The sequence below is a fragment of the Vigna radiata genome, unplaced genomic scaffold (genome assembly GCF_000741045.1).
Source record: "Vigna radiata var. radiata cultivar VC1973A unplaced genomic scaffold, Vradiata_ver6 scaffold_403, whole genome shotgun sequence".
In the NCBI taxonomy this organism is placed as follows: Eukaryota; Viridiplantae; Streptophyta; class Magnoliopsida; order Fabales; family Fabaceae; genus Vigna; species Vigna radiata.
The window spans coordinates 28363-44345 of NW_014541811.1; the positions used below are offsets into that span (position 1 = coordinate 28363).

General features: G+C 32.2%; 1 protein-coding gene across 1 annotated transcript; it reads left to right on the forward strand.

The window, feature by feature from the left end:
- The first annotated feature begins 1621 nt into the window (after nucleotides 1-1621).
- LOC106778331 (protein root UVB sensitive 2, chloroplastic) lies at nucleotides 1622-11943 on the forward strand. Its single transcript, XM_014666278.2, has 10 exons — nucleotides 1622-1775; nucleotides 1849-1971; nucleotides 2420-2508; nucleotides 2595-2679; nucleotides 4023-4082; nucleotides 4177-4270; nucleotides 4369-4466; nucleotides 10676-10855; nucleotides 11088-11210; nucleotides 11304-11943. The coding sequence occupies exons 1-10, from the start codon at nucleotides 1764-1766 to the stop codon at nucleotides 11727-11729; spliced, it is 1290 nt and encodes a 429-aa protein (XP_014521764.1). The 5' UTR covers nucleotides 1622-1763; the 3' UTR covers nucleotides 11730-11943.
- The last annotated feature ends 4040 nt before the right edge of the window (nucleotides 11944-15983 follow it).

Genomic DNA, 15983 nt, shown 5'->3' on the forward strand with positions numbered 1-15983 from the left:
AAAATTTAATAATACTTTTATAATTAAATATATTTTTATTCTTTAAATTTTAATACAAAATTTGAATTTATCATTATCTCAAACTTAGTTATATCTATTTTTTAAAATAAATAAATATAATTTTTCTAACACTAAAGTTTTTATATATAAGTTAGTTTATTATGCATGTAAGAAGAAGTTAACTAAGTTTGAAGATTAAAATTTGTGAAAGGTTATAATATACACTAATTTTAATTTAATGTCAAATTTAGGATGAAAAATATGAAATCCTATTTATTATTTTCTAATTAATAATTATGTAAAAATATTTATTAAAGTAAAAAAAAGATGCTTACCTGTATGCTTACATGTATTTTCCAAGTTATAACACTTAACATAAATGTTCTTTTTCTCTGCAAAAATGCAATTTATTATTGGATATTTAATTTTTTTTTTATAAAAAAGAAAGTCCATGGGCTAGCCCTAACCCACAGGGCTTTGGGCTTTTTAGCTCTGGGAGCTTTTTTAATAAAGGGCTTTTTTGACCCTAGGGGCTTTTTTGGCCCCAACCCACATGGGCTAGGGCCAAGACTTATTATAAGGGCCTATTTGACAGGTCTACTCATTACCCTTACACACTCAAAAGCTTATAACATAGTCCTCAATGTTTTCACTAAGTACATTTATTTCTTCTTCGGCTAATCCTAACCCCATAGCAAGTGACATACTCTTAGACTGTATAACTAACTCAATTACAACCTAGAACGATCGAGAGGTTTATCTCACTCCTCATCACTTGTATCAATTTGACGTTTGACATGTACCTTAGAGAGACTCCTTTAAAACTTCATCTTTATTCTCTACACTTATATCTATGCTTGTTTCATTGTTGTTGATTGATAACATATTTCGCTCAGTTGATCTGACTACAACGACAACATATTTGTTGTTATTATATGAAATGTATATTTTAGATTTAATAGTCAATTTCATTTTATTATTTTTAAGTTGATTTCACTATTATTCTATTATTTTTTAAGTTTTCAATTTGTTTTATATTTTAAAGTATGTAATAATTTATTCACTTTAAGAGATAATAATTGTATTTGTTTCTATGTTTTTGTTGATTTTACAAGAATGACTAAATTGTTACATTTTAAAAACTGAAATGTAATCAAGAACTTGAAAACAATGAGATGATATTAAACTCAATTTAAATTAATAAGACAAAATATACTATTGAACTTAATTTTTAATTTTTATATTTTAATATATATGAAAGAGAGTTCAAATTACGCTAATGTAATTTTAGTCTTTTAAGTTGAATTACTTTATTTTCATAACTCTCTTTAAAAAGAAAGAAAAAATTCTTTAACATAGAACATATTAATAAAAAATGTAATTTTTATAAATTATTTAATATCTCATTATGTAAATTAAAATTAGAATAATGTTTTAAAAACATAATAAAATATGAATTCTTTTATTGTCTTGTGGTTGTAGTTTAATATTTGAAAAGCTTAATAAAAGTAATCATGATAATATAAAATTATGATCTAATAGTTGGATGAAAACAAATATTGTGTATAATTATTAATAATGTAATATTCAAAAGTAATTTGCTCTAACTTAATATGCCGTGACTGAACACACACACACACCTGGTAATGGTAAAATATCCATTCCCATTTCCTACAACAATCCTAATATTGCGTGGAGTCACTCTTCAACGCTGTACCCGTTTGAAAGACCTTACCTTTTCTCTCTAGATTCAGATTCTCTTCATGGATTTCATGGTATCTATTCTTCCCTTTGTTAGGTTCCTTTTCTTTTTTGATTTTGGGTTTTAATTTTCTTTTGCAAAACTAGGAGAAGCTGAAAATTTGGAAGAAAAAAGCAGACAAAGAATGTGAAAGCCCTCCTGTGTTGTGGTTCGAAACCTCTGTATCTGTTTGTCGCCGCTTCCAGTTCGAACCCCATGGCCAACTTTCCGTATAATCCTACTGCTTATCCTCATTGGTGCTTTCGGTGTTGTTTTTTAATCAAAATTATAATAAAAATTTGTATTAAAGGTCGATATAACAACACCAACTGCGGAGGTGAAACTTCAATTTTGATTTTATAACACCACCAAAAAAAAATCTATTGAGCTTCATATAAGTATTGTTCTTCTTATTGGTTGGGAGACCTTGCACCAATTTAAGGAAACTTTCCAAAAAAGTGTGATTCAAAAAAATTAATTAGCTAAAATTTTGTTTCCCTTTATTTTTTTTTTTACTTTTTCCCAGGAAATGGACTTTTTTTTTCCTTTTAACTTTCAAGGAAGTATCTTATTTCACTTTGTTCTATGTTTCTAAATATTGGTGCAATGGTGAAAACAGATTGTGTATATGTTTTTGCTGCACTGCCTTACAACATTTTATTTTTGGTTTCTCTGTAGGTGACTACCATTGGTGATTCCCGGCCGTTATACCACAAGATAGTTGACTCATTCCTGAATAAATTTTTCCCTTCAGGATATCCGTACAGGTTCTTTGTTCTTTTCCTGAGCATGTTGCGTGCATTCGTGGTTTATTTGATTAGCTAATTCATTTTTTTGGGTGTTCGCTTTGCAGTGTGAATGAAGGTTACCTCAGATACACACAGTTTCGAGCACTGCAACACACTGCCAGTGCAGCTCTATCTGTGTTATCGACTCAGGTCTTCTTCTAATAACTTGAGAACATCAGCAATTCATGTATCCGCTTTCCTAATGACTCATGCTAGACTCTTTTAATTAAAACCTGTTCGTTCCGAATATTTTGTTGAAACCAGCTGGATTTTGGTTTTTATTATTTTTATGTAGAGGTTACTTCCTTATTATAAGCTAATCCAAACATGGTAGATGTTGGCATGTGAAGGATAACTATAGTTGGTGCATTGCTTTATTATCTCATTATCGTAGCTGACATTTGACTTCCACACATCCACGCTCTTAATGAGTGGGTTTGTGTCTTACTCAACCTTACAAAATGTTTGTCTTATAGTTGGTGCATGTCTTACTATAGTTTGTGACATTTGATCTTACTTTTAGTAAATGTGGGATCTTCAAAACATTTTATCACGCCAGTGAATGAACATCTCTAGTGTGAGATTAGATATTTATGGGTGGTCTAACCTCATAGCAGTTACATGATAGTCCCAAAGAACTTGACTAGGATAGACTCTTAATGACTTTGATACCATCTTAATGAGTGAGTTTATGCCTAATTCAATCTCAATTTGGAATGAGCTCTTTGCTAAACTGCAAGGTTAAAGCTAAGAGCAAAAGGAAATGTTAGTCAAGGAAATTGGAAGACTAGAGGAATAGTTAGAGTCATTTATCGTGAAGAGTTACACATTGCTTAAAAGAAATGAAGCTAAAACTAGACATTATAAAGTAAGAGTACGCAAAATTTTCTGTTGACAGAAAGAATATTTATTGCCATAAGTTGAAATAAGAGTTGGAAGAGAAGTTGAGGTGGCATAACAAGACAACTAGAGAAGTGCTGAACTGAAAGAGTCCAGCAAAGCTGGTGTGGCTATGATACAACTGGTGGACCTAGTTTAATTTACTGCAATGTGTATAAGCATGTTCTTTTTATTAATCAGCTATTTTCTTACGGAAGGATCCTTACTAAACAATTAAGTTCTAAGAGAATCTCATTTAGCCCTCCTCCAACAAGAGTCTTAATTGGGAAAAAGGAATATAGAAAACTAGAGCACTAAGCTTTCATTAATATTTGAAGTTGCCATTTAGTTTCTTTTTATTCAATAGTTTGTTATAAGGAAGCACAAGGAGAGATGGTGTGGGGAAGGTTATTTTTAACGCAAAAGAAAAAGCGGAGAGGCTAGTTTGCTTGAGGGAGTTTTCCTTCTTTATTGCGCTGTGTTCTTAGTCTTTGTTCTGTATCACTCTGATTTCTAATCAGATCTGGATTGACTAGCATAAAAATCACATGTTTGCCACATCTTCTCGTCCATTTCTGTTAGTATTCTTGTTCCGTATGCTTTTTCTTCTGCAGTCACTGCTATTTGCTGCAGGCATGCGGCCCACTCCTGCACAAGCAACTGCTGTTAGTTGGGTAATTTGAGGCTACTTTGCATTTTGACGATTTCACAGACCAGTTATTGTGCCATGCACCTAATATATAATTCGTTTCTTATGCTAATATTCAGATTTTAAAGGATGGCATGCAACATTTAGGGAATCTCATATGCAGCAATTTAGGTGCAAGAATGGATTCTGAGCCTAAACGTTGGAGAATTTTAGGTTTGCATTAAAGTTGGAACATTTTCTTTTTTTCTTATTTTAGCTCTTATTTTTCATATTCTATGGTGTATGACTTGAATAAGCCTTCCATCTTGCAGCTGATGTGCTCTACGATGTAGGCACTGGTTTGGAAGTGCTTTCTCCTTTATGTCCTCAGCTCTTTCTTGAAATGGCTGGCCTTGGAAATTTTGCCAAGGTATTCATTTTTATTGAGTTTTTAAAATTAATTTACATGGTGGCATTTATTGATCTCATATTCCTCTCTTTTATTCTCCCCTTGAAGATGAGGCTACTTGAAGTAGCTCTCTTGTTTATTGAAGGTGATATATTTTAACACAATTATTTTTGGATGGTGGGTACATTTACTAGAATATGTTAAAGAGCTAGTACATGTGGGCTTCTCCAAATTAGTAAAGAAGGAGGTTACTCCTTCTATATATTCATGATTCAGCGGGATAGGGACAAATTCTTTATATTGTCTATTAACAATGTGCGTTTGTCCTAGCTTTCGCCTTCTTTTAGGACCTCATTTTAGCTCTCATTCTTCGTTTTGGTTTCCTTTCTCCCCATTCTCTGTTGTGGCCTCCTTTCTACCTTCATCTTCACCTTGGGGAGTTTCCATGTAATTTCCAACACGTCTCCCTTGTGAGACGTGGCTTGTTGCAATAGGTACACCAAACCTCCTCATGTTTTTTCTCCATATTTGGGACCACTCTTTTTCTTTGGTTAGAAATCATTGTTGTTCCTCCTTTAACTTTCGTTGTCGAGTTTTTAGTAGTTGGTTGGAGTCTCCAGCATCAATCATGTTGTAATTAGAGGAAATATCTATAGAATCTTCTTAATTAGAGAAATTATCTGTAGAATCTTCCTGATTAGAGAAAATATTTTGTAGGATCTTCTAGATTATTTTTCAGTATATTGTTTCCTTATTTCCCTCTTTTTTAGAAGATTAGATTGTTATAAATAGAGGTAAGGAGAATGTAATAGATATGAATGTAAATAATAAAAATTATTCTCTTTCTCAAGAAGTCATCTCCTACTTTCTTCACTTTGGATAATGACTACCACTTCATTAATCCTTGGAACCTTCTCTTTTCCCATAATCTGGACCTGATCATATTTTGGATTCAAGCCTACCAAATAATCATAGACTCTATCTTTTTCAATATACTCTTTTAGGATTCTTTAGTCTTTTGGAGACTTTGCTTTTATAACTCTAGTGATTTGCATCATAAATTTGAGCAACATCCTTGGCCTTAAAATAGGTTTGTTCTAGTGCCTCCCAAACCATAGACTCTATCTTGTTCAATATACTCATTCATGCATATGTTTCTCATGATAGAGAACATTTTTTGTTCGGTGAAAGTATTCATTTAACCATTCCATTTTCGGGTATAACCTTACTATTGAATATAGTAAAACTAGGTACAAGAATAATCTCCCTTGTGTAGAAAATACAGATAAGGTAATTTATAGTAATGAGAATGTGGGCCAAGCCCAAACACAAATGAATTTATAAAAATAACATAATTAACATAGGGACTATGTTTTCCTAATTAGCATAAAATGTAATATATCTAACACTCCCTGTCAAGCTGGTGCATATAAATTGTATGTAGCAAGCTTGTTACTAATAAAATCAATTCTTGGTCTCAGTAAAGACTTAGTGAAAATATCTGCAAACTGATCATTTGAGTTGATGAACTTGGTCTTGATGTCTCCCGATACAATCTTCTCTTGCATGAAATGATAGTCAATCTCAATGGTTTGGTCCTCTCATGAAAGACATGATTAAAACTAATAAAGAGCAGCCTAATTATCACATATAAGTGTCATTTGAGTGATATCTTCAAATTGTAACACTCTAAGTAATTGCTTAGGCTAGACAAGTTCACAAGTGGCTGAGGCCATAACTCTATTCTGCTTCTGCACTAGATCTTGCCACAACACTTTGTTTCTTGCTATTCTAAGAGATCAAATTACCATCAATGGAGACACAATACTCAAAAGTAAATTTTCTATCAAAAGGAAATCCTGCCCAATTAACATCTAAATAGAAAACAACTTTTGTATGATTATTGGAACCATATAACAAACCTTTTTCAAGAGATTCTTTAATGTACTTTAATATACGAATGACTATATCCCAATGATCTTCACATTTGGAATTGAGAAATTGGCTCACCACACTGATGACAAAGGAAATGTTAGAATAAGTAACGGTATGGTAATTTAATTTCCCAACCAATCTTTTATACTATTCAAGATCTGAAATAGGCTCCCCCTAATTTGGTAGGTGGTTGGTATTAAGATCCATGGGTGTGTCAACTGATTTTGAATTCATCAACCAGTGTCCTCCAAAATATCCAATGCATACTTCCTTTGAGAGATAACAATACCATCATTGGATTGTGCTACCTCAATATCTAAGAAATATCTGAGTTTGCCAATATTTTGTTTGGAAATGATGGCAAAGGTGTTGTTTCATCTGGGAGATCCATGGTGGTTATTGCTTGTAAGAACAATGTCATCGACATATACTACCAAATAAACACATCCAGTACTCGAGTGATGATAAAAGAGTAAATGATTTTCCTTACTTCAAGTCATACCAAATTGTTGAACAACGCTATGAAATTGGCCAAACTAGGCCTTAGGAGACTGTTTTATGCCATGTAAAGATTTGCTAAGATGACTATCAATCCAACTCCCCTTGAGCAAAAAATCTAGGAGGTTGCTCCATATAAATTTATTCCCGTAAATCTCATTTGAGAAAACATTTTTGACATCCATTCAATAAAGAGGTAATTGTTGAAGAGCAGCCAATTCTAGAAATAAACTAATAGAAGCCATCTTTTCCATTGGAGAAAAAGTATCACCATAATCCAATCCAAAAATTTATGTGTAGCCTTTGGCTACAAGTAGAGCTTTAAGGTGATAAATAGTATCATCAACACCAATTTTGATAGCAAAAGCTTACTTGCAACCTGCAACAGATTCCTTAGGTAGTAATGGGACGAGCTCTCAAGCTCCATTATTCTAAAGAGCACTTAGTTCATCTAGCACGGCCTGACGCCAACCAGGATGGGCTAGATTTAGGGATGGTCACAAAAGCAATAGATGCAAGGCATGTATAAAAAGGTGAACATAATATATGGTAATTCAATGCAATATAATGTGGAGAGGGATTACAAGTAGAACATATATCTTTATGGAAGCAATTGGGGGTTCAAACTCAGTAGTTGGAGCTAAAGGAGAAAAAAAAGTTGGCAATTGAAGTGAGTCACTTGGTGGTTGTTCAGAACAATGTCTTCGAATATAAACCTAAAAGGGTGATGGAGAAGGAGGATTTGATGGTTGACTATGCAAAACAAGAGGATCACAGATAACAGAAGACATATCAGAAGAAGCGGACCCTTACAATAAAAGGAAAACTCATTGAAGGTGACATGAAGAAACAAAATAGCAGTTAAGGGAAGGAGAAAACACTTGTATCCTTTTTGGGATCGAGTAAATACTAGAAACACGAATTTTGTGTGATCTAGGAGATAACTTATTAAGACCAGGACAAACATTATGAACAAAACATATAGATCCAAAATAAAACGAGGAAATAAAATAGAATGAGGAATTTTGTTATCTTAAATCGAAGATGGCATATGATTAATTAAATAACATGTAATAAGAATAATATCACTCCAAAAATGTTGAAGAAGTGTGCGAGTTGTTTCAATAAGATGTTTATTCTTGCATTCTGCCATTCCATTTTATTGAGGTGTATAAGCACATGAAGTTTGATAGAGAATATCATGAGAAACCATAAATTGTTTAAAAGAATGCGAAAGATATTCACGATCATTATCACTTCTCAAAATTTGAATAGAAACACCAAATTGAGTTTTAATTTCATTATAAAAGGTTTGAAAGTTATAAAATAAATTAGAACATTTTCATTAAAAATAACCAAATACAGATAGAATAATCATTAATAAAAGTAACAAAATATTGAAAATCTAAATTAGACTTAACATGACTAAGACCCAAAATGTTAGAGTGAACTAAGGTAAAAGGGGTGAAGTACGTTGTGAGACATCAATAGGAAAGAAACTTCAACTATGTTACCCTAATTGACAAGACTCACACACCAAACTAGTCAACTTGGACAAGCTGGGACGAAGCTGTTGAAATTTGGCCAGATTAGGATGACCTAGTTGAACATGATGGAGAGATGGAAACTTCATAACTGAACTAACATGTGTAGAAGGGTGGAGATGATAAAGATCACGAGACTCACATCTGGTACCCATCACTTGTCTCGGACTCTAGTTTTGTTAACAAACAAAAGTTTTGGTAAAAGAAATAACACAATCAAGAAAACGAGTTAGAAGACTAATGAATAATAAGTTAAAAGGAGACTAAAGACATAAAAACATTATCAATGGATAAAAAAGGAAAAAGGTTAACAATCCCAACACCATGAGCTAAAACATAAGTTATTCGGAGAGGATAAAGAGGAAAAAAATATTTGTTACTAGTAATGTGATATGTGGCTTTTGAGTCAAGAACCCAAAGAACAATAGACGAAGATTGAGTCAGATCAACAAAAGATGTACTTGTGTGTGCAACAAAAGCATTGGAACTTGAGGGTTGATGATCCTCACTCCATTGAAGAAATTCATTGAAGAGAGTAGATTTATTAGCAGTATTAGATAGAGGAGGATCCACAAAAGATGTACTTGTGTGTGCAACAAAAGCATTGGAACTTGAGGGTTGATGATCCTCACTCCATTGAAGAAATTCATTGAAGAGAGTAGATTTATTAGCAGTATTAGATAGAGGAGGATCCACAATAGATGATTGTGAGGGAGAATCAGTCTTAGCAATAACAGCAGAGTCAGAGGACGACCTTGTAATGCATATCACCTGTCAATCTTGTGGCTTAGCTTGCCACAATGGTCACACTTGTGACGCTCTTTTCCTGGCTTGCGGGAGCAATTGTGATCATCATGTTGAGATGCCAACGCAGAGGAATCATTGGCATAAAACAAGTGTATCATTGATAGATTTACATGGCACACACAAAATGGTGAAACAAGTAAAAGTAAAATTGGGTATAACAAGGGAACCCAAAATCTGATCACGGAGTTAAGAATATCTATTAGCCAATCCGTGTAAAGCCAATACCATGAAAAACCCATGAAAAACTTTGACCATTGCAGTAGGCAGTACATCATTTAATTCATGAAAAAGAGCATGAATCTTACACAAATAATCAGCCAGAGTCTTGAATTTGAGAAGCAACAACATTGAAAAGATCGTGACAAATACCATAAAGACATTGAGTATCATTGGTGTAGAATAAATTGTCGTAGGCATGAAACATTTGTTTTAAAGAAGATTGGATGGTATTTTGAGAACCATACATAACTGAGCATCGATTCTCTTCCAACGGGAAAAATTATTGGGAGTGATATTAGTCACTTTTTGAGTAAGATGATCAAAATACTCTGACTCTCAAGCCAAAGTTTAATGTCTAACGCCTAAGTTGCATAATTAGTGCTCTTTAATTTACCAATGGGCAACTGTGCATTGACATAGTTAGTAAAGACTGATAGGTCGGACACATTGGTGGCAGATATATTGGAAGTGGAATTGGAAGCGGAAGATGCCATGGAAGAAGAGAGAGAAAAACCTTAAAACACCAAAGGGGTCCGATCAATGAGGCCAGATCCAAAAAGAGGATGGAAAGGCAATCTCGAAGCAGGTGATCGTTGTTGGAGAGGGTTCGCGATGCGTCGCCATGCATGATGGTGAAGCGGACAATGGTGTGACTTTCAATGGTGCGTGATGGAGTGTGGCTGTTCCAATGACAGAGATTCTTGTGACGTTGAGGTCGTCTGGCTGAGGCGATCAAAACTGTGTAGTTCCTGGTTTAAAATGACACTCTAGTGATGGTGACGATGGCGGTAGCGGTTGCAGTGGTAGAAGCGACGAAAAAATAAGGCCAAAGAACCTAAGTTCTAGATATCACGTCAAATATAGAGAAAAACTAGGTATAGGATTAATCTCTCTTATGTTATGTCTATAATATACATAGGGTAATATATTTATAAGGAAGAATTATACATGTATATATGACAACCAAATATAAATATGTTAAATTGCAGATATTGTTACATATAATATCTACCGATATCAAACAATATTAAATGTCTATGTTTTCTTAATCAACATAAAATGCAATATATCTAATATATCTAACCATAATAATTAGAATGTGGGTTAAGCCTAAAAACATATGAACATGTAAAAATAACATAATTAACCGAGGGACTATGTTTCTCTAATTAACATAAGATGCAATATATCAAACACTTACCTTTCCATTTATTTTGGACTCAACAGGGGATGGCAGTTGTTGCATCCAGAGCTACAAGATTACCTATATATTCTTCATTCGCTAAAGAAGGAAACCTAAGTGACCTATTTGCTAGAGGGGAAGCTATTTCAACTCTCTTCAATGTTGTTGGAATTGGAATTGGAATTCAATTAGCATCGACTGTATGTGCATCAATGCAGGGAAAGGTATAGACCCGTATCAAAATTTTGAGCAACATATTATGTAAAAATTATGGGATTTTTGGTAGATGCTGTGGTAACCATATTGGTTATTTTTCATTAAAGCATTACTAAAAGAAAATAACTTTATTATTATTATTTTTATTTTATAGAAATAATAAGCCCAACTACTGAAATAATAATTATGAATTTATATGAATGCAAACTGATGGAATATAAAACATTTCTTTCTTGTTAGTTGGTTGTGGGGCCCCTACTATCATTTATACACATATACAGCGTTACTGAAGAAATGAGAGCTACTCCTGTCAATACCTTGAATCCACAAAGAACTGCATTGATTGTGGCTGATTTTCTTAAGGTGTGGTCTGAGTTTTTGTAAATGAACTCTTGGTTTCCATTCTTTATTTGTGAAACTGAAATGCTGTTGGACTGTTGATTGAGTACAAGCCAGGCTGGAAACGTGTCAAGCCCAGCTGATCTAAGATATCGAGAAGATTTACTATTTCCTCGGAAGCTAATAGAAGATGCTGGAAACGTAAGAGTGGGTAGGGCTTTGCACAAGGCAATTAAGCCTTCAAAGCTTCTTGAATTAAAACAAGTATTCCCTGGGGAGAAGTTTCTTTTAAATGGTGATAATAGGTGCATTGATATGGTATTGGAGAAAGATGCTATTGGTGAAGATGCATTGAGAGGGTGGCTGGTTGCTGCATATTCTGTACAATTTGACAAGTCCTCTCATGATCTCAGTAACAGTACCCTGCTGCAGGCCTATGAGAAAATGAATGAGGTGTTCCCTGTGTTTCTGAAAGAATTAGAGTGCAAAGGGTGGCATACAGATCGTTTTTTGGATGGAAGTGGGAGCCGCTTTGCATTGTAGTGTTCAAAATTTAATACAGATAGTAGCTTTACTTTACTACTTTCTCTTACCTATTCTGTGAGAGTGGGTACATTGAATGCATGCATGCCCTTGGTTATATGCAAAGGATCAATAGTCCATATCCTGCAGAATAAGAGGCATATAGACATAAAAGACACCAAATAATATTTGAAGAATTCGTTAGCCAAAGTTGAAATAACTTAACATAAACAAACACTACACTACACAGAATAAACAATTGAAGTTGTTACTTTGGGTATAGGAAAGACACTTCAAAATTTGATTAAGTGGTATTGAAATAGGATTAGGATATTTATATTGGCATTTCTATAGATTGTTTACTTGTGATTCTATTTGTCATATGAAATGTTACAATTCCACGTGGTTTCTAGAATGACTAAAATAGATGAGATCTTCCCCTACACCTCTGTATTGGCATCATGCACTTCCAAAATTACTTTAATACCCATTCATTTACACACGGTTGAGTAGCATTAATTGAAAGTTAATAATCATATTAATGATTACTTGTTTTTTCACCAACCAGTCGTAAGAATTTAGTATGTATACTTGCATCCCTTACATTTTCGAAACACACTGAAACATATTCATCTTTAGCTAAGTTTTTCTTTGGTTTTTTGTTGTTTGACGTTGTGTTGTTGTGGTCCCGGTAACTAGTTGTTGGGGGTGGTGGTCTCGGTGTTATTGGTGGTGGTCCCGTAGTGGTATCTCTCATGGCAGTATGTGTGGTGTTTTGCCCTGTAAGAGGAAGTCTGTAAGAGGTAAGTTATAGGTTACAAATTTTAACCAAACATCTATAGTCTCATTGGCGTTCGAACATCGGCTAAGGATTGCTGCAGTTTCGATGTTCTGTTAACGATTCTGCGTGATTTTGCTATCTACTTTATATATATATATTATGTTTATATTTAATTGGTTTTGATGTGTCTGTATATGTTTTATTATTTGTTGTTTTTATAATATTTGTTATGTTTTTTTATATATATTATGTTGTATTAATTTTAAATTTATATATTTTTTACAATAATTAAATATGTTGACTATAAATTATAATGTTAGAAATCTTAACCTAACTTTGAAGTTCGGTTAAGGGTTTGTCGGTGTTGGAATGCCAATTCAGGAACAATGTAAGTTGGCAATTGTGAAAACTTTAAGTTTGGCGCACTTCGAAATACCTTTATTGTTTACAACACTTAAATATGTGTTTCTTTTCATTATTTATTTTTAATATTTTTGTTATTTATTGTACTAGTTAAATTTGTAGGTGTTATTTTTTATCTAGTATTTAATTATTTTTTTAAATTATATTGTTTGTTATTAAGTTTTTAAATTTTTATGTCTTAAGTTTTAAAGTTTTATTCAATTTTGAATAAGTTTATTGTTTTTTATTTAGTATTTAGTTTATAATAAAATAAGGAAAAATAATTATTTAGGTTTTGTACTAACCCGGCCTTGCCATATGGTAAATGCAACATGATCGGTGTAGTGAGTAAGCAAGGAGGTGTATTGCGGACCTCCTGGAATCCACCTTCTTCATCTGGTTCTTCACGAATACCCTCTTGCTTAACATAGTTGTTCTCAACATAGTTGTGTTGAATGCTCTCGTCATACCCGTGCTGAATACCTTCGTCATACTCGTGCTGAATACCCTCGTCATACTCGTACTGAATACCTTCGTGGTAATGGTTGAAAAATCGTTATTTTCATACTTAAATTTGACATTAAACACATCCTTTATGACTTAGAATTAGCTTGAAATCATGCATTTTGCTTAAGTTAGAGAATAAGAGAGTCAAAGTTGGTTTTCTTGGTTTTATGTTTGGTTTTATCTTGATTTTGTAGGTTTATTGAATGATTTGAAAGAAGGGTTGAAGTATCAAGGAGTTACAATACATAAAAGTCAATCAGTCAATCAGAATGCTGAATAGTTAACCAGAGTATAGAAAAAGTAGCGTTGAGCGGTGAACTAGGCGCTCTTTACGGGACCATTTATATTATTTGATAACGATCTGATACACTTGCCGGGGACTTAACAGAAGGTGACAATGACAACCACAAATGCCAGGGCAGATGATCTCGACCTACAGAGATGGCAAGGGACTTCGAAATGCAGTGGAGGCCACAAGAGAGTTGTACGATTAAATACAAATCATGGAGGAGGATGACTCATGGTGAGGAAGGGTTAGAATGACAAACAAAGTTTCTTTTTGAAGGTGCGAGAGAGAAGTTCTTTTTTGGGGGTGCAAGATTTTGATTTCAATATATTAAACATATTCAATCAAAGATTCTCTGAAGTGTGCACCGCTTTTGCAGATTTTAAGAAGGTTATTAAAGTAATTTTGGGAGTGCAGGATTATAATATGGAGGTGCGTGGGGAAGAGCTCAAATAGATTGTACACTTAAGTACAAATATTAATTACAAGTGGTTTTGTAAAATTTAATTTGAACTGAACCTATTTTTGAATAGATATCATAATATATTTCAATGATATTAGTATTTATAAAAGTCTAATATCATATTTAAGATGTCTAATTTTTGTCATGAGAAATATGTTGGAGATTTTATATTATTTAAAGATAAAACTAAAATAAAATATATAAATGAAAAAATTATATTTTACAAAAGTGTTTAACTTTCAACAAATTTAAATTAAAAATGTTTATATATTTTACTCATTATTTATCTAATAGGGATGAAATTCTATACTATTTTAATATTTATATAATTGTTTAATAAGTATTTTAATCTTAATGGGATTTATTTAATGTGATAGTTAATGTTTTTGTCTTCAATGTAAATTAAGAAAAGTATAAAAAGTAAGGTTTAAATACTTTTTTTTTTCATGTTTTGATTTTGTTCAATGTGAGATTTATTTATTTGGAGGATTTTACATGGTTTCAATTTTTGTAATTTATGTTTAATTTTGTTTTTTTTTATGACACCGTCTAAATTATTAATGGCACGTGAGCAATGTGTGTCATAATTTGTGGTTTTTAAAAATAATTTAAAAGTTTTTTTTATTTCTTAGATTTTTTCTTAATTTTTTTAAAACAAGTTGTGCACATATCAAATTAATATTATGTCACATGACAATGTTAGTATTATGTGTCAAGTCAGTGTTAGTGTCACGTGTCAAGTCAGTATAACGGTTACATGTCATTGTTAGTATCATGTGTCATTGTCTTGTATTTAGTTTATTTCTAATTTTTCTTATTTTTGTTGAATTTAGTCTCAAATTTGGTTAATTTTATTTAATTTAGTCTCAATTTTAAATTTTAGATGGAAAAATCTTCAATATTTTTAAAATTGATGAAAATTTCTTCATTATTTTTAAAATCATTTTTTTTTTAATTTGAAGGAAATTTTTTCATTATTTTTAAAATTAGAAGGAGAAGTCTAATTTATTTACGAAATTAGAACAAAAATTCTAATTTATTTTTAAAATAAAAATAAAAATTCTTTATTATTTTTAAAATTAGAAGAATTTTTAAAAATAAAAATTCTGCACTATTTTAAAACTAACTTGTTGATAGGGGGAGCTAAATCTACCATTTATATCTTTGTTTTTTATGATGAACAAAAGAATGATTTTATAGTTTCTTGCACAACAAATGACATAACAATTGTTTTATCTATATCTTGTTTATGCTGGATAAGAGAATTCATTTGTATTAAATGAATCATGTATTAAACATATTAATAATCTCAATTTTGGATGAAATAATCGATTTAACTTAGTATATAATTTGTTAGATTTCACCAGTTCACTTTGTATGCTTAAACAAGGACAAAGTACTATGTAGTAATCGATTACATAAGTTATCTAATTGATTAAAACAAAAAGAAATGCCATTATTTGTTTCATAAGTGAGTAAATTTGTTTAAATGAAATTGGATTGAAAATTTTCTCAAGTATAGAATTAATCGGTTACATAAGTTTTCTAAACGATTATGTGCAATCTCCACGTTGAAAATTTGTTTTGAATAGATTAGCATGTGAAAAACGTTTACGGAGCTTCCTCCACACATTTGTAGTCTTCTCACACCAAAGAATGGATTGTGCAATCTCCATGTTCGTCGACTTTATTAGCTAGTTAAGAACAAGTATGTTACCTCGTTCCCATAAAGGAAAAATTGCATGATTCTTCAATGGTTCTTCAATCGTGTTGTCAATGAATCCTAACTTGTTCTTTGTTAACAAGCTCATATTCATTACACAAGACCAACTATGA